The following is a 23,847-nucleotide window of genomic DNA, read 5'->3' on the forward strand; positions in this document are numbered from 1 at the left end:
GCTCCCGCTATTTATAGCCCCCCCCCGCCCCCCGGCCGTTGGCGGCGCGTCACGTGAGCGACTCCAAACAGAGCGCGGGTCACGTGGACAGCTCGAGCCCTCGGCGGCAAAAGGCGCCAAAATCCGTCGCGAGTCGCCCGCTGTCCTCGCTTTCCCGCCGCCGGTGGGGTTTAGTCGAGGTGGGGTGTGAAGTGAGTGGCTGAGCTCAGGATGGGAGACGCTGCTGAAGGAGACGAGACCATGTCTGGGATGCAGGGCTCAGAGGTGAGACTCCAGGGAGCTTTGACATGGAGAGTGGGCAGAAGATGCCGGATAAATGTCCTCTCGGGGGCCTGGGAACGGGGAAAATGCTGCTGCTCCTTCACAGACCATCCCAACCCCAGGAATTGGTGTCAATGAGGAATGGATGAGTTCCCTGGGCTCTGGAGTGGATCACTGACATTAATATTGATCTGGGAGGCCATTCAGACCATCTCCTTCATCCTTCTAGTTGTCTGTCTCCATCTGGCAACTTTCTCCAGCTGTGAGGAAAGAATATTAACCTGAAACATTCACTCCGTTTCTACCTCCACAGATGCTGCCTGGCTTGCTGATTATTATTTCATATTTATTTCATATTTCAGATACAGCGCGGAAACAGGCCTTTTCGGCCCACCAAGTCCGCACCGCCCAGCGATCCCCGCACACTAACACTATCCTACACACACTAGGGACAATTTTTACATTTACCCAGTCAATTAACCTACATACCTGTACGTCTTTGGAGTGTGGGAGGAAACTGAAGATCTCGGAGAAAACCCACGCAGGTCACGGGGAGAACGTACAAACTCCTTACAGGGCAATTTATTTTTTTACAATAGTGTTTTTGCAGGAGCCACTGTGTGCTGCTCCTGACTTCAGTGTGGGGGAAGTCCATGATTGTCACTGTCTTCATTGCCAGAAATGTAGACACTGATGTCTGTTGGCTGGAAGCTGCAATCTTGAATCTTGACAGGCAACATTTTGGGTCTGGACCTTTCAGGCAGATCACGCCTGACCTGCACTCTAAATGCAGTTTCCTCTCTTACTGTGATATGGTTTATTACTTCTTGGAATAAATAATGTGTTGATCTTGCTGGAATGTAATTAACAGCTATTTCTTTCAACCGTAGAAAAAAACTCACTATATTCTGAGTGAAGAAATATCTCACTATCTTGAAGAAGTTACCCTTTAATTTTAAGTTGTAAAATTAAACTTAAACAGGAATTGTCCTGTAATAAGTAAAAAAAAAAATATTTTCAAATCTGTTTTGGAATTAATATCTGATGATTACAGATTATGCACCAAAGTGATTCAGATACAATGTTTGTTTTTCCAGGATGCTGACCATTTCAAAGACATTGCTGGCTATTTTTCCAAGGAAGAATTTCAAGAAATAAGTGACTGGGAGAAGCTCCGTTATAAGAATGTGAAGCGGAATTATGAAGCCATGCTTGCTGTTGGTTTGTACAAAATTTTGTCTATTTTTTTTTTCCCTTTTTGCCCTTTTCTAATGATGCATGCTGACATTATTTTTGTTTCCCCACATGAAAACTAAATAGATCTGTGGTTTCTGAGACCAGGTCCTTGGTGAGATCCTTCCTTTTCACCATTTCACTCCTCAGGTATACTTTGACAATATGTCTGAAGATATTGAGCATTCCTGTTCTTTGATAACATAATTGCTGTTGGCTTCTTCCTTGTGATCTTGGTCTCTGAAGTCATTGGCAGATTTTCCTTCAAGAAAGTGAGTTCACATCAAGCATCCAGTCCAGACAGTGTTCATGGCTGAGTACGAAAAACCTGTGTCGAGTAACTACTTTGAGAATTCATGAATATCCTCAACCTCTTGCATCTGTGCTCAAGGTTCCCACCTGATCCAACATTGGGTCTATCGTTCCCATGTTTAAGAAGGCCACTGTGATCTACCTTACTGTCTTCCATCTGGTAGCACTTAGATTCACGGTAATAAAGTGCCTACAGAGGTTGCCAAGGGTGCAAATCCACTCTTGCCTCACAAATGTTAGACAGAGCTCTAGGGGATAGTGGAATCAAGGGATATGGGGAGAAGGCAGGCACAGGTTACTGATTGTAGATGATCAGCCATGATCACAATGAATGGCGGTGCTGGCTCGAAGGGCCAAATGGCCTCCTGCATCTATTTTCTATGTTTTATGACTTGGATCCACTTCAGTTTGAACTTTCAAAGCTGGTCAACAGTAATGCTATCTCACTGGCTCTGCACTCTGCTGTAGACCATCGAGAATACATGTCAGACAGCTATTCATCAACTACGGCTTGGCATTCAACACCATCACCCCCTCCAAATTACCAGTAAGGCCCAGTACCTGGTTCTCTGTGCCTTCCTTTGCAACTGGATGTGAGAGAGAGGGAAATTGGTTGAATGGTGCTGCAACAATAACCTCTAGCCGAACTCTTAACAAACTTGCGCAGATGTACTGTAGAAAGTATCCTGACTGGTTGCATCATGGCCTGCTAAGGCAATCCAATGCAGAGGAATGCAAGAGGCTGCATGGTGTGGTGGACTCGACCCAGTCCATCACAGGCACACACCTCCCCACCATCAATAGCATCTACATGAGAACCCACCTCAAGAAGGCGGCATCGGTCATCAAGGTTCCCATTCATCCGGGCTGTTCTCTCATCTTGCTGCTACAATCAGGTAGGAGATACTGAAGCCTGAAGTCTCACCACCAGGATCTGCTACTTTCTGACAACTATATTCTTGAAACCATATGTGCAATCCTAATGGAACCGTGATTCCTATTGCACAACCATAGACTTTTCATAACAACGTAATTTGACTGATGTCTTGTAGAGTTGCACAGTCTTCTCGCAGCAGTCTTACAGAATTTCTACATAATTAGTTTTATGTATATCCATCTCTAAACCTGTTATGCTTCTGCAAAGTAGCCTTTCATTGTATCTACATCGTACATGCATACAACAATAAACTTGACATAATTTGGAAAAATTGGGATCGGGATCAAACAAATCTGTGTCATCACTTGTGCATGCCAGTGACTGAGTTATTCCAACACTTTGTGTTTTATCCTTGAAGTTCCTCTCTTAACATGTCACTGCTCCCTCAAGTACAGCACACTCCTGCAAAACATTTCCATAATGAGCCTTGGAAAATGGGAATATATTTCCATATGTCTGGAAAAAACCATTGGAGGAAAACACAGGCAGTGATTTCTGTTGTGTGAAGGAATGAGTAATTGAAGATACAGACTCCAATCTGAGACTAACTGTTTGGTCCACTGTGCAACAGTAATTCCTGCTCTCCTTAATGTCTCAGAGACAGGTACTACTTGCAACAGGCTCCACAAGTTTGTAGATGCTTAATCAAATGTGTCATTAATGACGCATCTATAAGTTTGCAGATGACACCGCTGTCTGGTCATGAACAATGAGGAGACAGAGTACAGGAAGGAGAAAGAGTTCCTTGTAACTGAGTGTTAAATTAACAACATTCCCTTCAATGTCACAAGATGAAAAGCTAGTTCTCGACTTTAGGATAGAATACATGCCCCAATCATCATCAATAGTGCCAAAGTTCAAATGATTCTTGGGCGTAAGATTACCAACAATTCTTTGTGGACCAATCTCATTGAAACAACAGCCACTGTTCCCCACAGTTAACAGACTACTGAATGGTCCTTCGATAAGCTAGATACAGTCCCGATTCTCCAACCTAGTTGATTTTCTCTGGAACTGTTGCATGACAATACTGAGAAATATATTTTGCAGTCTGCCATCTTTCCCTTCACTCTCCCTTTTCTACTTGTGATGTATTATGTGATTTGATTGGATAGCATGCAAGTTAAAGCTTTTCCCAATATTGCAAACACGTGACAACAATTAACATAAACCAACTGCTCTCTGTAAAATTCTGCAAATTAATTGACAGGATTATGTAAACCATAGGCATTGGTTTCTCCCAGATGAACAAAGTGGCATCAAGGCTTCAGATCTTGCAGAATGCAGAAAATGCTTTATGGCTGCCCTTTGTGAAAATGTAACAGCATAATTAATTTGTGGGAATCCTTGATATGTGGCTGTTCAAGATGGAGGAGGACAACCTGGAAGGCCTTTTGACCTCTTCAGGAAATCAAAGAGTCTCAAAAATATCATGATCCCAACCTCATAAGCCATTCACTCATATAGACATCAGCAGCAGAATCTTTAGCTGACTCAAAGACCTACAGAATCAGTTCTCTCAAAACTGGCAGAGCTGGAATGGGAGTAGTGATCCTCTACACCAAGGGATTGCCAATAAACCAGGGATATCAATGTGGACATTGAAATGTATCTCAACATCCCTGGAAGAGATCATCCACAACACTCAAGAGGCCTGGCACTCTTCATTCCAAAGTACACTGGTTTCTCCAACCTGAAATGCACTGTTTACTATCCCCATAATTCACTGGAGTCTTTGTGGTAAGACTTCTATAACAACATGTCCCAAACCTGCAGCCTCTACATCATAAAGGTTGAGGGCAATGGGTGCTTGGGAGCACCACAACCTCCACATTCTGCACCATGTCACGCAAGGAGCAATTTGGAAAGAACAAGAAACGCCAGCTCTGCCTGTGATGCCCTCATTCTTTCAAAAAATAAACAAATGTCTGAAAGATAATGTTGAGAGTAAATGTTGCGGTATCTGTTCCTGCCCTCATTTTTATGTGCACACACACTTTTTTGAGTTTTTGAGATACAGCGCGGAAACAGGCCCTTTCGGCCCACTGGGTCTGCGCCGACAAGCGATCCCCGCATTAACACTATCCTATACACTTCTAGGAACAATTTCTTTTTACATTTACCAAGCCAGTTAACCTACATACCTGTACATCTTTGGAGTGTGGGAGGAAACTGAAGATCTTGGGGAAAACCCACGGGGAGAACGTACAAATTCCGTACAGACACCACCTGTAGTCTGGATCGAACCTGAGTCTCTGGCGCTGCATTCGCTGTAAGGCAGCAACTTAACCCCACTGGTCATTGGAAAATTTGAAAGGTCCCAAGGGAGAAACTCCTGCCTGATATATTAATGCCTTGCAAATGTATTGATTTTGCAAGGCATTGATATATCAGGCAGGAGTTAATAATAATATATCAGGCAGGTTACGTGTGTCAAACTGTAAGATTTGTCATGACTTTTGATGAAATGAGTACACGCAGCAGACTTGTGATTAGTCCCAGATTATTGGCAGCAGGATATGTACAGTTTTGCTTTTAATGACTATTTCCTCCAGGAGAGGTTCCTTACCAACATTCAAAAATTCCATCAGTGATTTCAAATTGAACTAACTTTACAATCAATACCAAAGCTTTATGTCATTCAGAAGATGGTGACCATGGATAGCACAACCCCATAGACATTGGGGCACAGTTATGCTTTTTGATGTTGCAACTTGTCACAGTCCTGAAATCAGAAATTGGACAAAGGTCAATGTTCCCATTAATGAAGAGGTGGGTTGCCCTAGTTGTTCATTATTCAATCCATTTACTCAACCATGGCACATAGTGTCACTGTGAGTACAGGCAGCTAGAATAAGCCATTACTTTAAACCTGGAGGAATGGAAAGAAGAATTCTGATTGATTTCACTTACCACAGGGACGAGTGGTCATTGCGATTTCTGACCTGGAAATATAAACATTCTCATCCGTCATACTCTTCATACTGGTTGATTTTTCTTTAACTCTGAAAAATAATTGTAAGGTTGTTTGCTGTCTTTGTCAAATAGACGTGACAATTGAATAATAGCATGAATACTCTGGAGGAAATAATGATAACATTGCAAAGTGATATTTCCACAGATATTTGCACTGGTAAGTTCAGTGAAGATAAATACTTGAGGTTGGCCATAACAGATGATGAGCATTTTTATTTTTCACAGGATTGGATGTACCAAAGCCAGAATTCATGACAAATCGGAGGAGAAGGCATCAAACCCAAGTCTACGAATCTAGCGAATCAGATGAGGATTGGACACCTAAACTTCTGACAAAAAATGCAAAACGTAATTTAAATCTGTTTGAAATATTAAATGCAGTTTTTCAACAATAATTGATTCTAATCAATTAGGCCATTAGCCTATGGAATCTGGTGCAAGGGTGATTTTATTCTTATCTTTGGAGTGGTAGGATACTCTTTAAAATGGAAATGTTTTTCCCAATGTGTTATTTATGAAGTGTAAATTTACTTTTCCTAATTTTTACTTTTGTGATATGTTGCTTCCATTTTTAACTCAAAAACATTAGATATATCCAGAATTGCCAAACTATTGAGATACAGTCTGTTCTTTTCCAAAGCAGCACTGATGTGGCACTTTTTTTCCGAAGGAGTCAGAATCTTTAAGAATGAAAATGGCAAGAATACGAAAAGAAAGCCCGTCGTAAAGGTAAGAACAGAAATTATTCCCAGGATAAAGGACAAGTGAGAATTAACAGAGTGGCTCTACATTGGCATTTTATTTTCTACAAGATAGAAATGACTGCTTTTTAGATAAATCTTCGTCACTGCTGTTGGAGTCAGGTGCTAACATTCGCAAATAAGTTTTTATTGTTGAAAGAGGAACAATTGTTCCCACATTTTCCCATATTTGCTGACAATATCATACTTCCTTTTAGAGTAGAGTACGAAAGACGAGAGTTCACTGAAATATTGCACACAAGGCAGTTACTGCTTTTATTAGTAGCTTAGTTGAGTATCTCAGTTAATAATGCGATGGAAGAAATAATCGAGAAGAAGTAGAGCCAATCGATTTATTCACAAAATGCTGGAGTAACTCAGCAGGTCAGGCAGCATCTCGGGAGAGAAGGAATGGGTGACGTTCCTTATGAATCACAGTTTGCACCAAAATGTCTCATTACAGGTCATGTCATATACAGGGGAGGGCAAAAGAGATTTGGGAGGAGCCAATGAGGAAACGAAGGAAGGCACAGTGTTGGTGAAAAGAATCAAAAGAGCAACAGGTAATTCTGTTTGTAAAAGTAAAACTCAAAATGAGTAACTCCTGTGCATTCCAGTAAATGATGGAGATGATATAATGACCATCTGACTACCACCATGTCAATTCAATTCATAGAACATGTTGCATATTATGTGACTAACTTCCATATTTTACAGTTCAACCACTTACCTGACTTGAAACAATGTAATTAGGTTATTTTTGGCTTTCTTTTTTCAGTTTTGGGATCTACAAGCGAGGGAACGACCAAACAGACAGACAAAAGAATTTATAATTTACGAAATAAAGAGAGGATCATTTATACAGAAGAACAGGAGCTCCGTGATGACGATTACCTGTGTATGTCCAAAGGAACCAATTTATTTCTTCAAAGCAACCATATTTCATTAGGAGCATTGAAGTGATGACACAGTGCATTGGTAGCCAGTGCAATGGTGGAACAATGCGGGCTTTGGTTCAAGAGCACAAAATTGTGTTCACTCATGAACTAATTTTTATTTTAACATTAATCACTGGTACTTTCCGTAACATTTGATGTTAACTTCTGGAATTTTGTCAGACATTGGAATCTGACATTCATTCCCTGGTAAAATGAGAGTGACTGTTTAAAGAAAGTGTGGTTCATGTCCAATTTAGGCACTTTCCTGGTAACTGGGGGCATCATAAAGGATGTGAATGTAAGAGTATTGCTTTGTGTATTATTAATATAGGGCTATGTGCAGTATGACCAACTGACGTTACCAAAAATATTAATCAAACTGTTGTGATACATTGTGGGAAGAACAATGAATTGTTAATCTTTCTTTATCTTCTTGTCTTTTAACTGTTCCTGCTATGTCATTTTGTGGGTATCTATGTCATTTTGTGAGTTATTTTGCCATCTACCTTCTTGTCAGCAATAATCGTGGAAACATTGCAGGTGCCGTTCTAAGATATTATCTTTGACTAATCCTTGCCTTTAAATACTTACAATTTTCCAACTGTCATAACTTTCCATCTAATTTCCTAATCTAAGCAATCTGACCTTAATATATCAGTAAATGGCTTAATATAATTCTCTATGTTCCGTTTTCACTTCATCACTCATAAGATCAATGTATGTTCCTGTTATTTAAACAAGGAGTCCCAAAGGATTCTTTATTGCAAAGCTACCAGTTAATTCTGTCATGTTGCACAAGATATCCAGCATCATCTGTGGAAAGAGAAACACGACTAATGTTTGAGGAGGAAGACCCTTTGTTGGAACTTCAATGTGAGATGCTAACACTGTTTTTATTTCCATAATTCTCTGACTTGCTGGGATTACCAGCATTTGTCTTGGATAGAATATTTCCAGACTCATTTCAGTTTCAAATTCATTTTCCCACGAATTCAGCATTTTTTCCCTTTCTATATGAAGATTGAATTTGACAACACAAATATTTGATTTCCCTTTTGTGAAATGCTCTCTTTCTTTGACATTTTTGATTAACCTCTCTTATTCCACCACATAATTCCCTGAGCCAAATCTGTTCATCACAGTTGCACTCATGTAAAATTATATTAGTCCGGCCAACTCAATTTTGTCTTGCATTTGGTAAAGTTCAGTTTAGATACAAACCATGCAATTACTTTTCTACATTGTATACTTTATTCAATCTCTTTTCTTTTTGCATAGTTATAGCGTGCAAGTTGCATCAGGAGTTAAAATTGGCATGTAATAAAGGTACAGTAGCCTGGATATAGGGTGCAAGTTGCATCAGGAGTTAATATTGGCATGTAACAAAGGTAATGCTAGGGTGGTTAAAGATATTTCAATATGCAGGCAGACTGGGAAAATCAGTATGATACAGGACCCCAAGAAAGGGAGTTTGTAGATTGCCTCCAAGATGGATTTTTTGAACAGCTTGTATTGGAGCCTACCAGGAAGAAGGCAATTCTGGATTTCGTGTTGTCCATTGAACCAGATTTAATAAGGGAACTCAAGGTAAAGGAACCGCTTGGACGTAGTGACTGTAATATAATTAGTTTTAATATGCAATTTGAGCGGGAGAAGGTTAAATCAGAAGTGTCAGTGTTGCAGTTGAACAAAGCAGACTATGAAGGCATGAGAGAAGAGCTGGCCAAGGTGAAATAGAAAGGGATCCTAGCAGGAATGACGGTGGAACAGCAATGGCAGGAATTTCTGGGCATAATCCAGAGGATGCAGGATCATTTCATTCCAAAGGCGAAGATAGATGCTAAGGGGAGTAGGAGGCAACCATAACTGACAAGGGAAGTTAGAGATGGAATAAAACGAAAAGAAAAGATGTATAAGATAGCAAAGAGTAGCGGGAAGCCAGAGGAGTGGGCAACTTTCAAAGGACAACAGAAGATGGCAAAAAGGGCTATAGGGGCTGAAAAGATGAGGTAGGAAGCGAAGCTGGCCAAGAATATAAAGAAGGATAGTAAAAGCTTCTTTAGGTATGTTAAGAGAAAAAGATTATTAAAGACAAATGTGGGTCCCTTGAAGACAGAAACGGGTGAAATGATTATGGGTAACAAGGAAATGGCGGAAGATTTGAACAGGTACTTTGGACCTGTCTTCACTAATGAAGGCACTAACAATCTTCCAGATGCACAAGTGGACAGAGTATCAAGGGAGTCAGAGGAACTAAAAGAAATTTGCATTAGGCGAGAAATAGGATTGGGTAAACTGATGGGACTGAAGGCTGATAAATCCCCAGGGCCTGATGGTCTGCATCCCAGGGTACTCAAGGAGGTGGCTCTAGAAATTGTGGACGCATTAGTGATTATTTTCCAATGTTCAATATATTCAGGATCAGTTCCTGTGGATTGGAGGGTAGCTAATGTTATCCCACTTTTCAAGAAAGGAGCGAGAGAGGAAACGGGGAATTATAGACCAGTTATCCTGGTGTTGGGGAAGATGCTGGAGTCAATTATTAAATAGGTAATAACGGCACATCTGGATAATGGTAAAAGGATTGGTCCAAGTCAGCATGGATTTATGAAGGGGAAATCCTGCTTGACTAATCATCTGGATTTTTTTCAGGACGTGACAAGTAAAATGGATGAAGGAGAGCAAGTGGATGTAGTGTTTCTAGACTTTCAGAAAGCCGTTGTTTGATTAGGTACCACACGGGAGGTTGGTGAGCAAAATTAAATCACATGGCATTGGGGGTAGGGTATGGACATGGATAGAGAATTAGTTGGCAGACAGGAAGCAAAGAGTAGGAATAAACGGGTCCTTTTCAGAATGGCAGGCAGTGGAGAGTGGAGTGCCGCAAGGCTCAGTGCTGGGGCTGCAACTATTTACGATATGTGATTTGGATGATGGTAGTAGAAGTAACACTAGCACGTTTGCGGATGACACAAAGCTGGGTGGCAGTGGGAACTGTGAGGATAATGTTAGGAGGTTGCTAGGTGAATTGGACAGGTTGAGTGAGTGGGCAGCTGCATGGCAGATGCAGTATAATGTAGATAACTGAGGTTATCCACTTTGGCGGCAAAAATAAGGAAGCAGATTATTATATCAATGGTGTCAGATTAGGTAAAGGGGAAGTGCAACGAGACCTTTGTATCCTTGTACACCAGTCACTGAAAGTAAGCGTGCAGGTACAGCAGGCTGTGAAGAAAGCTTATGGCATGTTGGCCTTCATAACAACAGGATTTGAGTATAAGAGTAAAGAGGTCTTTATGCAGTTGTATAAGGCCCTGGTGAGACCACATTTGGAGTATTGTGTGCTGTTTTTGTCTCCTAATGTTAGGTAGGACGACCTTGCTATTTAGGCAGTGCAGTGTAGATTCACGAGGTTAATCCCTGGGATGGAGGGACTGTCATATGAGGAAAGATTGGAAAGACCATGGTTATATTCACTGGAGTTTAGAATGATGAGAGGGGATCTTATAGAGACATAAAATTATAAAGGGACTGGACAAGGCAGATGCAGGAAAAATATTCCCAATGTTGGGGGAGTCCAGAACCAGGGGACACATTCTAAGAATAAAGGGGAGGCCATTTAAAACTGAGGTGAGAAGGAACTTTTTCACCCAGAATTGTGAATTTGTAGAATTCTCTGCCACAGCAGGCAATGGAGGCCAATTCACTGAATGAATTTAAGAGTTCAGTAGAGCTCTTGGAGCTAGTGGAATCCAGAGGTATGGGTACAGGTTACTGATTGTGGATGATCAGCCATGAGCACTGTGAAGGGTCAAATGGCCTCTTCCTGCACCTATTTTCGATGTTTCTATGATGTTGGGGGAGTCCAAAACCAGGGACCACAGTTTAAGAATAAGGGGTAGGCCATTTAGAACCGAGATGAGGAAAAACATTTTCACCCAGAGAGTTGTGAATTTGTGTAATTCTCTGCCTCAGAAGGCAGTGGAGGCCAATTCACTGGCTGCATTCAAAAGAGAGTTAGATAGAGCTCTTGGGGCTAGCGGAATCGAGGGATATGGGGAGAAGGCAGGAACAGGGAACTGATTGTGGATGATTAGCCATGATCACATCGAATGGTGGTGCTGGCTCGAAGGGCCGAATGGCTTACTCCTGCACCTATGTCAATGGTCTTAATTCATCTGCCTTGTTACAAATGCTTCATAAGTTTACATAATAGACTGTTACTTTTATCTTTCAAAACACTTTTCTTGGAGTTGACTCCATGCACTACAGCACTGTTACCGTTAAACATACTCTGCATTACATCATGCTTGTTATTACTAAATGCAAAATTATATTCCATGGTCATGATTTTTCTCTTGATGTTTATAAATATCCATATAGTTCAACACGGCAGCCATTTTTAATTAAATAGCGGCATCTTACCCAGAAGATATTCATGAGGGACAAACATCACGAAGGGATTCTTCACAAATCGGCCACTATTAATCTTTCACATTTTCAATGCTTCCTCAGAAGAGTAATTTTGGAAAGAGTAATTTTTCCAAGATCTTCTGCACAACATCTACATCATGGTCGTATTATATTCTGAAATACTTTTAATAAGATAGCATCTTTTGTGGATCAACAAGCATTTTCAGTACCAAGTGCAGCCATTTTCAATAACACCAACACCCTGATCAGTTCTTAATGTTATATTTTCCGTTATAGTTTGTGAAGCCTGTGAGACATTTTTTATTGAAGAATGCCCTGTGCATGGCCCACCAATCTTCATGAAGGACACTGTCATTGATTGCAATCGCCCCGATAGAGCTCATTTAACTCTACCAGAGGGCCTCAGCATTGCCACGTCCAAAATTCATAAAGCCGGTCTTGGCGTCTGGAATGAAGGGAAGGTTATTCCTAGGGGCATTCATTTTGGACCCTATGAAGGAGAAGTTTCAAATGAAGAAGAAGCTGCTATCAGTGGTTATTCATGGGCGGTAAGTGGTTCCAATAGTTCATCATGGAAAATGCTCAGCAGGTTTGATAACATTTGTTGAAGAAAGATCATCATCCTGAAATGTGAGCTGTGTTTTATCCTCCACGAATGCTGCCTGCCTTGCTGGGTATCCTGAATTCTCTGTTTTTATTACAATTTTTTTGTAGCTGAATTATTTTATATTCTAATCAAAGTCATCAAGTTTCTTACCAATAAAGAAACAGTTTGAAGCTAACTGAAAATAATTTCTGTAACTTAGATTCTTAATTACATGTTTCCATTTTAATTTGGTTGTCAATGTGATTAGAGACTGAAGGGTCTGTACTCTTTGTCTTTCTCTTCTGTTCCAGTGATTCCCACTTCACTGCTCAGACTGGTCTCCCTCACCCAATCTCTGAGCTGACTCAGTGCCCCATCTCCTTCCTGCTCTGCTGCCCCTCTTTCACCCTGATGTCCGACCTCCTTGTTTGAGAATACATTGAATGTTTCTGACTAATCAGAAATCATTAGCACAGTGACATTACCAAAATTAAAGAAACTATTACAATCCGACAAAGCTCCTTGAAATTGTGCAAAATGTTTATTATATTCTTGGGGTTTCTTTGCCATGTGATTTAATTCGCAGGAATTTTCGAGTGCTCTGATATAAAAGTGTAATCAAGTAAAATAGATGAAGTGGTAGTTAGTTGAAGGGAACTGGGAACTGTAAGCTTCACGTTTGTTTTCTTTATCAATGTGGTTTTTATTAACCAAATATCTTTTTTATAGATCAGTAAGGCAAACAATGACACTGAATACATTGATGCACAGGATGAATCTAAATCGAACTGGATTAGGTAAGGAAAGACTAACGCTGATCATAATAATAAGCAATAACTGGGTTATTTAAGAAAGGAGACACAAGAGACTGCAGATGCTGGATTCTTGGAGTAAAAGCAAAGTGTGAGAGGAACTCAGTGGGTCAGGCAGCATCTGTGCAGGGAATCGACAGACAACGTTTCGGGTGGGACTTTTTTCAGACTGATGGAGTACAAGGGAATAAAGCTGGAAAAGAGAGGTGGGGTGGGACAAAGGTGGGCAAGTGAGGAGAAAGAAACATAGAAAATAGGTGCAGGAGGAGGCCATTTGGCCCTTTGAGCCGGCACCGCCATGCACTGTGATCATGGCTGATCATCCACAATCAGTAACCTGTGCCTGCCTTCTCCCCATATCCCTTGATTCCACTAGCCCCAAGAGCTCTATCTGACTCTTTTAAATCCATCCAGTGAATTGGCCTCCTCTGCCTTCTGTGTCGGAGAATTCCACAAATTCACAACTCTCAGGGTGAAATGCTTCTTCTCACCTCAGTTTTAAATGGCCTCTCCTTTATTCTTAGATTGTAGTCCCTGGTTCTGGACATCCCCAACATTGGGAACATTATTCCTGTATCTAACTTGTACAGTCCTTTTATAATTTTATACGTCTCTATAAGATCCCCTCTCATCTTTCTAAACTCCAGTGAATACAGGTCCAATCTTTCCAATCTTTCCTCATATGACAGTCCCGCCATCCCAGGGATTAACCTGGTGAATCTACGCTGCGCTGCCTCAATAGAAAGGACGTCCTTCCTCAAATTAGGAGACCAAAACTGCACATAATACTCCAGATGTGGTTTTACCAGGGCCCTATACAACTGCAGAAGGACCTCTTTGCTCCTATACTTAAATCTTCTCGTTATGAAGACCAACATGCCATTGGCTTTCTTCACTGCTTGCTGGACCTGCACACTTACTTTCAGTGCCTGGTGAACAAAGACACCCAGGTCTCGCTGCACTTCCCCTTTACCTAATCTGACACCATTGAGATAATAATCTGCCGCCTTGTTTTTGCCACCAAAGTGGATAACCTCATGCTTTGTGTCATCTGTAAACTTGCTAGTGTTACTTGTAATTCCATCATCCAAACCATTAATATATATGGCGAATAGTTGCGGCCCCAACACTGAGCCTTGCGGCACTCCACTCGCAACTGCCTGCCATTCCGAAAAGGACCCGTTTATTCCTACTCTTTGCTTCCTGTCTGCCTTCCAATTCTCTATCCATGTCAGTACCCTACCCCCAATACTGTGTGCTCTAATTTTGCTCACCAACCTCCCGTGTGGGACCTTATCAAAAGCTTTCTGAAAGTCTACGTACACTACATCCACTGGCTCTCCTTCATCCATTTTACTTGTCACATCAAAGAATTCCAGAAGATTAGTCAAGCAAGATTTCCCCTTCATAAATCCATGCTGACTTGGACTTATCCTTTTACTGCCATTATTGTCAAATGTGCCATTATTGCCTCTTTAATAATTGACTCAAGCATTTTCCCCACCACCGATGTCAGGCTAACTGGTCTACAATTCCCCGTTTTCTCTCCCGCTCCTTCCTTGAAAAGTGGGATAACATTAGCGACCCTCCAATCCACAGGAACTGATCGTGAATCTATTGAACATTGGAAAATGATCACCAATACGTCCACGATTTCTCGAGCCGCTTCCTTGAATACCCTGGGATGCAGACCATCATGCCCTGGGGATTTATCAACCTTCAGTCCCATCAATCTACGCAATACTATTTCTCGCCTAATGCAAATTTCTTTCAGTTCCTCTGTCTCCCTAGATCCTCTGTCCTCTAGTAGACAATAGACAATAGACAATAGGTGCAGGAGTAGGCCATTCAGCCCTTCGAGCCAGCACCGCCATTCAATGCGATCATGGCTGATCACTCTCAATCAGTACCCCGTTCCTGCCTTCTCCCCATACCCCCTCACTCCGCTATCCTTAAGAGCTCTATCCAGCTCTCTCTTGAAAGCATCCAACGAACTGGCCTCCACTGCCTTCTGAGGCAGAGAATTCCACACCTTCACCACTCTCTGACTGAAAAAGTTCTTCCTCATCTCCGTTCTAAATGGCCTACCCCTTATTCTTAAACTGTGGCCCCTTGTTCTGGACTCCCCCAACATTGGGAACATGTTTCCTGCCTCTAATGTGTCCAATCCCCTAATTATCTTATATGTTTCAATAAGATCCCCCCTCATCCTTCTAAATTCCAGTGTATACAAGCCCAATCGCTCCAGCCTTTCAACATACGACAGTCCCGCCATTCCGGGAATTAACCTAGTGAACCTACGCTGCACGCCCTCCATAGCAAGAATATCCTTCCTCAAATTTGGAGACCAAAACTGCACACAGTACTCCAGGTGCGGTCTCACCAGGGCCCGGTACAACTGTAGAAGGACCTCTTTGCTCCTATACTCAACTCCTCTTGTTACGAAGGCCAACATTCCATTGGCTTTCTTCACTGCCTGCTGTACCTGCATGCTTCCTTTCATTGACTGATGCACTAGGACACCCAGATCTCGTTGAACTCCCCCTCCTCCTAACTTGACACCATTCAGATAATAATCTGTACATGTGGGAGATTGTTTACGTCTTCCTTAGTGAAGACAGTTCCGAAGTACCTGTTCAACTCTTCCACCATTTCCTTGTTACCCACAATAATTTCACCCGTTTCTGCCTTCAACGTACCCACATTTGTCCCAACTAATCTCTTTCTCTTAACATACTGAAAGAAGCTTTTACTGTCCTTCTTTATATTCCTGGCCAGCTTCCCCTCGTACTTAATCTTTTCAGCCTGTATTGCCCTTTTTGTTACCTTCTGTTATCCTTTAAAAGTTCCCCAAACCTTTGGCTTACTCCCCTTAGAATCTTTCTTCCTCTTTGGAAAAAAATGATCCTGCATCTTCTGGATTATGCCCAGAAATTCCTGCCATTGCTGTTCCACCGACATTCCTGCTAGGATCCTTTTCCATTCGACCTTGGCCAGCTCCTCTATCATGCCTTCATAGTCCCCTTTGTTCAACTGCAACACTGACATTTCTGATTTAACCTTCTCCCTCTCAAATTGCAGATTAAAACTATTCATATTATTGTCACTACCTCCAAGCGGTTCCTTTTCCTCGAGTTCCCTTATTAAATCTGGTTTGTTGGACAACGCTGAATCCAGAATTGCCATCTCTCTGGTAGGCTGGAGTACAAACTGCTCTAAGAATCCATCTCGAAGGCACACTGCAAACTCCCTTTCTTGGGGTCCAGAACCAACCTGATTTTCCCTGTCTCCCTGTGAACTGTGAGGAAGGTGCCATGAGGTTGCAGGGTGACTTCGACAGGTTGTGTGAGTGGGTGGATGCATGGCAGATGTAGTTTAATGTGGATAAGTGTGAGGTTATCCACGTTGGTGGTAAGAATAGGAAGGCAGAGTATTATCTGAATGGTGTCAAGTTAGGAAAAGGGGACGTACAACGAGATCTGGGTGTCCTAGTGCATCAGTCACTGAAAGGAAGCATGCAGGTACAGCAGGCAGTGAAGAAAGCCAATGGAATGTTGGCCTTCATAACAAGAGGAGTTGAGTATAGGAGCAAAGAGGTCCTTCTGCAGTTGTACAGGGCCCTAGTGAGACCGCACCTGGAGTGTTGTGTGCAGTTGTGGTCTCCAAATTTGAGGAAGGATATTATTGCTATTTAATTGCTAGGTTAGTTCCCGGAATGGCGGGACTGTCGTATGTTGAAAGACTGGATCGACTAGGCTTGTATACACTGGAATTTAGAAGGATGAGAGGAGGTCTTATCGAAACGTATAAGATTATTAAGGGGTTGGACACGTTAGAGGCAGGAAACATGTTCCCAATGTTGGGGGAGTCCAGAACAAGGGGCCACAGTTTAAGAATAAGGAGTAGGCCATTTATAACTGAGATGAGGAAAAACATTTTCAGTCAGAGAGTTGTAAATCTGTGGAATTCTCTGGCTCAGAAGGCAGTGGAGGCCAATGCTCTGAATGCATTCAAGAGAGAGCTAGATAGAGCTCTTAAGGATAGCAGAGTCAGGGCTTTCTCCATCGCTGCTCCCACCCTATGGAACTGACTACACCAAACCGTTAGAGACTCCTCCACACTCACCACATTCAAAACATCGCTGAAGTCTCACCTGTTCAGTACTGCCTTCAACCACTGAAGGTCACCTCACCTTCTGTCTCCTTTCTCTGTTCGTTTACTTATTTACTTATTTATCTATTTATTCATTTCCCTATGTTCTCTAAATCTCTGTAAAGCGTCTTTGAGTATATGAAAAGCGCTATATAAATAAAATACATTATTATTATTATTATTATATCTACGCTATTGTTTGGGGGTCTGTACATAACTCCCATTAGTGACTTCTTACCTTTACAATTCCTCAACTCTATCCACAGTGACTCTATATCGTCAGACCCTATGTCATCTCTCACAAAGGACTCAATTTCATCCCTTCCCAACAGAGCTACCCCACCTCCTCTGCCCACCTGCCTGTCCTTTCTATAGGACGTATAACCCTGAATATTCAGTTCCCAGTCGCGATCCTACCGCAGCCAAGTCTCTGTAATCCCCACAATGTCATATCTACCAATCTCTAACTGAGCCTCAAGCTCATCCTCTTTACTTCTTATACTTTGCACATTCATATATAACACTTTTAATCCATTACTCATCTCACCTTTTACATCGATTCCTATTACACTTGGCCATTCTCTCCTATCCTTTCGTGAATGTCACCTGATGCTGCAAAACTGCATCAAATATTCAGCCTGTCATGTCTTGATCTGTGACTGGGGCACTGATGCCACAGTTTAAAATCAGGTCTTGATGTTAAAATCTGGGGTATCTCCGTGAAGCCAATATTCCAAGAGAAGAATAACTCAATTCACGCCACGCTGCATCACAGCTGCTCTGTCTTTGCCTCCCTGTAAATAACACAGCCAGGGTCAACAGTGTTTAATCGTTCCACAATGAAATTCTAACTTCCTGCAGCTTAACAAGTCTGTTAACGCAATAACATGCAGATAAATAGAAAGTAATCAATACAATACCAACAACAGTAATACCAGGTAGACATAAAAACAGAAAAGACTGGAAACACTGCGTAGGTCAGACGGCATCTGTGGGAAGGGAAACAAAGTTCAAGTTTCCTTCAGCAGTGTGCTGACAAAGGGTGTACAATATTTCAGGTTGAATTTGGACCATGGCTGGGGACATCACCCATTCAACAGACTTTGCTGATATATTTTACGTTCTGTGTTCACTTATAATTTTAAGTGACTGTTGTACCTTCTATCTGTGCTTGTTGTGTTGCAGATTTGTGAACTGTGCCAGAAAGGAGGAGGAACAGAACCTTGTTGCCTTCCAGCACCGGGGCAACATTTACTACAGGACCTGCAAGCCGGTTCCTCCTCACTGCGAGTTGCTGGTCTGGTACGGTGATGACTATGCCAAGGAGCTGGGAATCACATGGACCACAATGTGGATGTCAAACCAAGACCCAAAATGTGAGGATTCTGCACAAATCGGGGAACTGCAGGCAACTTTAATTGTGTGGGAAGGAACTGCAGATGCTGCAGATAGACACAAAATGCTGGATTTACTCAGCGGTACAGGCAGCATCTCGTTAGTGAAGGGATGGGTGATGTTTTGGGTCGAGACCCTTCCGACTAGTTAGGGAAGAGGGAAACGAGAGATATTAAACAACGATGTGGAGAGATAAAGAACAATGAATGAAAGATATGCAAAAAAGTAAAAATAATAAAGGAAACCTACCATTTCTGGACTATCTCCGACATCTCCCTACCATTTCTGGACCTCACCATCTCCATCACAGGAGACAGACTAGTGACTGACATCTACTATAAACCCACTGACTCACACAGCTATCTGGACTACACTTCATCCCACCCTGTCTCCTGCAAAAAGTCTATCCCCTACTCCCAATTCCTCCATCTACGCTGCATCTGCGCCCGGGATGAGGTGTTTCACACTAGGACATCAGATGTCCCACCCCATCAGCCAGAGTATCCAACAAATCATCCTCCAACATTTCCGTCACCTCCAACGGGACCCCACTACTGGCCACATCTTCCCATCCCCTCCCCTTTCTGCGTTCCACAGAGACCGTTCCCTCCGTAACTCCCTGGTCCATTCGTCCCTTCCTACCCAAACCACCCCATCCCCGGGCACTCATATTTGGCTTGGGCAGCTTGCAGCCCAGTGGAATGAACATTGACCTGAACTTTAGATAATTCCTTTGTCGCTGTCTTCCCCTTCCCAGTTCTTCCTCTATCTTCCTGTCTCCACTTATATCCAGCCCCCCTGACATCAGTCTGAAGAAGGGTCTCGACCCAAAACATCACCCATTCCTTCTCTCCTGAGATGCTGCCTGACCTGCTGAGTTACTTCAGAATTTTGTGAATAAGGGAAACAGGCCTTTGTTATCTGTTTGTTTATGTGAAAATAAGAAGCTGGTGCGACTGGGGTGGGGGAGGGAGAGAGAGAAAGGGAATACCGAGGTTACTTGAAGTTAGAGAAATCAATATTCATACCACTGGGCTGCAAGCTGCCCAAGCAAAATATGAGATGCTGTTCCTCCAATTTGCGTTTAACCTCACTCTGACAATGGCGGAGACCTAGGACAGAAAGGTCAGTGTGGGAATGGGTAGGAGAATTGAAGTGTTTAGCAACCAGGAGATCAGGTAGGTTCAGGCGGACTGCGTGAAGGTGTTCAGCAAAACGATGTTTGGTCTTGCCGATGTGTAAGAGTCCACATCTTGAACACAGTAGATGAGGTTGGAGGAGGTGCAAGTGAATCTCTGCCCAACCTGAAAGGACTGTTGGGGTGCCTGGACAGATTTGAAGGAGGAGGTATTGGGGCAGATGTTGCATCTCCTGCAAGGGAAGGTACCTGGGGAGGGGGTGGTTTGGGTGGGAAGGGCCCAATTAACCAGGGAGTTGCGGAGGGAATGGTTTCTGTGGAAGGCGGAAAGGGGTGGCGATGGGAAGACGTGACTAGTGGTGGGATACCGTTGGAGGTGGCGAAAATGTCGGAGGATTATGTGTTGTATGTGAGGGCTGATGGGGGTGAAAGGTAAGGACTAGCGGGACTCTGTCTCTGTTACGAATAGGGAGAGGGGGAGGAAGGCAGAGCTGTAGGGTACCGAGGAAACAGGAGTGAGGCCTCATCTCTGATGGGAGAGGGGAACCTCCATTCCCTAAAGAATGAGGACATGTCAGATGTCCTGGTAGGGAACCCCTCATCTTGATGTGGCGTAGACGGAGGAATTAGGAGTAGGGGATGGAGTCTTTGCAGGAAGCAGGGTGGGAAGAAGTGTAGACAAGGTAGTTGTGGACTGTCAGTGGGTTTGTAATAGATGTCAGCCTGTGATGGAGACTGAGATCAAGAAAGGCGAGGGTGGTGTCAAAGATGGTCCAAGTGAATTTGAGTGCAGGATGGAAATTGGTGGTGAAGTTAATGAAGTCCATGAGTTCTGGATGGGTGCTGGAGGTAGTACCGATGCACTTGTCAATGTGACGGAGATAGAGGTCAGGGATAGGGCCAGTGTACCCCTGGAACAGGGATTGTTCAACACAATCAAACTTTAACTAATTTACTATAAAATAATTACGGGTGTTTAAAGTGGCACGTCAGAAACTATGATCAAAAACAAAGCAGCAGTTGTAGTAAGGATGAGAAATTTGCAGAATAGTGAAGTGCAGAGAATTGTGCTGAATGATGTCGCAGGTGTCAGAAGCACAAAAACGTTGTGGATGCACTGATTTTATTCAAAACATCCTTGGAGCAACTCACGCTGAATCACTGAGCATTTACAAAGATGCAGTCAGCCCCTTTGCCCTGCTGTCATCCTCAGCAACTCCCAGCTCATGATGTTATTTGACATCTGCACTTTGCTTTTCACTTGCCCATTTTAACAAACCAGTTATCACACTGGGTTAGAAGAATTCTTAAAAACTTACTGACGTGTACCTTGTTCCTTGGGGGATATCAAAGACAGAATCCATCCCCCTCGAGTCTTTATCAGAATCATCTGGTGATTGATAAATCCCTCCTCCCCACAATCTTTCACTAGTCACGCCTGTAAATTATTTCAATTAACATCTCCGAGCAGCTCCATTAACACTGAAGCATTTACTAATCTGTCTTCCAAATCAGAGCGTGGTTTCTTTGCTGAAAGTGATCATTTCTGTTTCCTTCTCCAGCGGTAGACGGCGTGACCCAAGGAGACTGTCATCCCTGCCCTCACTGCACTATAGCATTTACCACGGCGGAGTACCTTACAAGGCACTTAAGAAGGCATCCTGAAGCCTCCAGCCCAACGCCAGCTGGTCAACCTTCTTCCCCCAGAGTGGACACAGATCCACAAAGTAAACGTGAGCAGAGTCTGTTCACACCATCTGACGGAAGGAGGGCAATAGGGAAGTCAGGTGATATTCCAAGACGAATAACGGAGAGACGGCATGATTGTGCAGAATGTGGGAAGTGTTTCACGCGGGCAGGGAGCCTCCACCGACACCAGCGGACCCACACCGGAGAGAGGCCCTACACATGTTCTGTCTGTGGGAAGGGCTTTGCATACTCAGGGTACTTCCACCTACACCAGCGGACCCACACCGGAGAGAGGCCGTACACATGTTCTGTCTGTGGGAAGGGCTTTGCACGGGCAGGGCACCTCCACCGACACCAGCGGACCCACACCGGAGAGAGGCCGTACACGTGTTCTGTCTGTGGGAAGGGCTTTGCAATGGCAGAGAACCTCCGGAAACACCAGCGGACCCACACCGGAGAGAGGCCGTACACATGTTCTGTCTGTGGGAAGGGCTTTGCACGGGCAGGGACTCTCCATCTACACCAGCGGACCCACACCGGAGAGAGGCCATACACATGTTCTGTCTGTGGGAAGGGCTTTGCATACTCAGGGGACCTCCGGAAACACCAGCGGACCCACACCGGAGAGAGGCCATACACATGTTCTGTCTGTGGGAAGGGCTTTGCACGGACAGGGCACCTCCACCGACACCAGCGGACCCACACCGGAGAGAGGCCGTCCACATGTTCTGTCTGTGGGAAGAGCTTTTTTTATCTCTCTCAGCAGAAAGCTCACACCTGCCGTGAAACGTGCCCCGTGTGAGGGAATGTTTTTAAGGACACAGCAGCTTTCACTGTTCACCTGAGAGCCTGTGTAGAACAGTAAAAGTTCACCAATTGTCAGTGTTATCATTTCCTTTATATTATTTTATTTTATTATTTCAATTATTTCCTTTTGAATCACGTTGAGTAATTATTTATGTTTCCAGTCAGTATCAATATTGGCACTTGCTGTATTTCCCTCTTTATGGTGATACTTTGTGTGGAGAAGTCTGGGGTATAAGGGATGGGTCCGTGGTTCCCACTCCCTGTGTGAATTGGGGACCAGGGACGGGTATCATTGCCGCATGTCCGACCCTCTCCAGACTGCATCTTCCGACTGGGATAGACTGCCCCCACTGGGATATTCTGACTGTGCTGTTGTGATGCAGTCTGGTTCTCGCACTGAGTTCATCAACATGGCGATTGATACATCAGTCACTTTTATTGTTGCAGCACGTTAGGAGAACCGTTCTGTGCCGTGGGCTCATTGCTCTGGTTGCTTTGATCAAACTGCTGGTCCCTGCAGGTTTCACTTTATTCCTGTGAGATTTCTTGAAACGGTGATTTCTTGCAGCGCTGCATCAATACACACGCGGCTCATGCAAGCTGTTTCCCCAGTCTGTGTCCGATGCGCATGTGACGTGGTCCCTGCTCCTTCGACCGCCGTGAGGTTCCCGCGGTGGTTGACGAGTGCGTGTGTGTGTGGGACCCTGGTGAGTGCGGGCGGGAGGGAGGGCGAGGGCAGCGTCGGGAAATGGAGGGAAGACAAAAGGAACTGCAGATGCTGGATTACAAATAAAATACACAGTGCCGGAGTAACTCAGCGGGTCAGGCAGCATCTGTGGGGGATATGGATAGGTGACCTTTCGGGTCGGGACCCGTCTTCCGACTCTAATGGAGGAGATTGGATTCATCTGACGAAGGTCATAAGTGATAGGAGCAGAATTAGGCCATTCAGCCCACAGATGTGTTGAACAAGCTGCCAGAGGAGGTAGTTGAGGCAGGTACTATCCCAACATTTAAACTGTTTAGTCTTGCACTGATAGGAAACTTCGCTGGAATTAAGTATCTTTATTTTAGGCTTTAGAGATGGAGCGTGGAAACAGGCCCCTTGTCTCAACGAGACCACGCTGACCAGTGATCACCATGTATCACCCCACACACAAGCACTATCGTACACCATGAGGGACATTTTACTGCAGCCAATTAACCTACAAACCTGCACGTTTGTGGAGTGTGGGAGGAAACCGGAGCACCCGGAGAAAACCCACGCGGTCACAGAGATAGCGTATAAACTCCGTACAGACAGCACCTGTAGTCAGGATCAAACCCGGGTCTCTTTTTAAAAATATATACAAAAGCTTTTATTCAGAAAACAAAACAAACATACAAAAGGGTAACACGATCAAAGGCTGCCGATATTGGCAGTTTACAAACAAACAA

At 43.4% G+C, this 23,847-nt stretch overlaps 1 protein-coding gene across 1 annotated transcript; it reads left to right on the forward strand.

Annotated features, from left to right (window-relative positions):
* Positions 1–210: 210 nt before the first annotated feature.
* LOC144612121 (uncharacterized) lies at positions 211–22,405 on the forward strand. The gene is made up of 9 exons (XM_078431678.1): positions 211–264; positions 2,214–2,353; positions 3,342–3,372; positions 6,923–7,022; positions 7,238–7,357; positions 12,108–12,379; positions 13,147–13,214; positions 18,567–18,757; positions 21,477–22,405. Exons 1-9 carry the CDS (start codon positions 211–213, stop codon positions 22,403–22,405), a joined length of 1,905 nt encoding a protein of 634 aa, XP_078287804.1.
* The last annotated feature ends 1,442 nt before the right edge of the window (positions 22,406–23,847 follow it).

This window comes from Rhinoraja longicauda, chromosome 43 (assembly GCF_053455715.1).
Source record: "Rhinoraja longicauda isolate Sanriku21f chromosome 43, sRhiLon1.1, whole genome shotgun sequence".
In the NCBI taxonomy this organism is placed as follows: Eukaryota; Metazoa; Chordata; class Chondrichthyes; order Rajiformes; family Arhynchobatidae; genus Rhinoraja; species Rhinoraja longicauda.

Excerpts from the sequence above, each read along its gene's own strand:
- LOC144612121 (XM_078431678.1), top strand. The coding sequence starts at position 211 with ATGGGAGACGCTGCTGAAGGAGACGAGACCATGTCTGGGATGCAGGGC. Across the intron at positions 3,373-6,922 it reads ACTTGCAACAGGCTCCACAA|GTCATGTCATATACAGGGGA; the intron begins GTTTGTAGATGC and ends GTCTCATTACAG. Across the intron at positions 12,380-13,146 it reads TCAGTGGTTATTCATGGGCG|ATCAGTAAGGCAAACAATGA; the intron begins GTAAGTGGTTCC and ends TCTTTTTTATAG.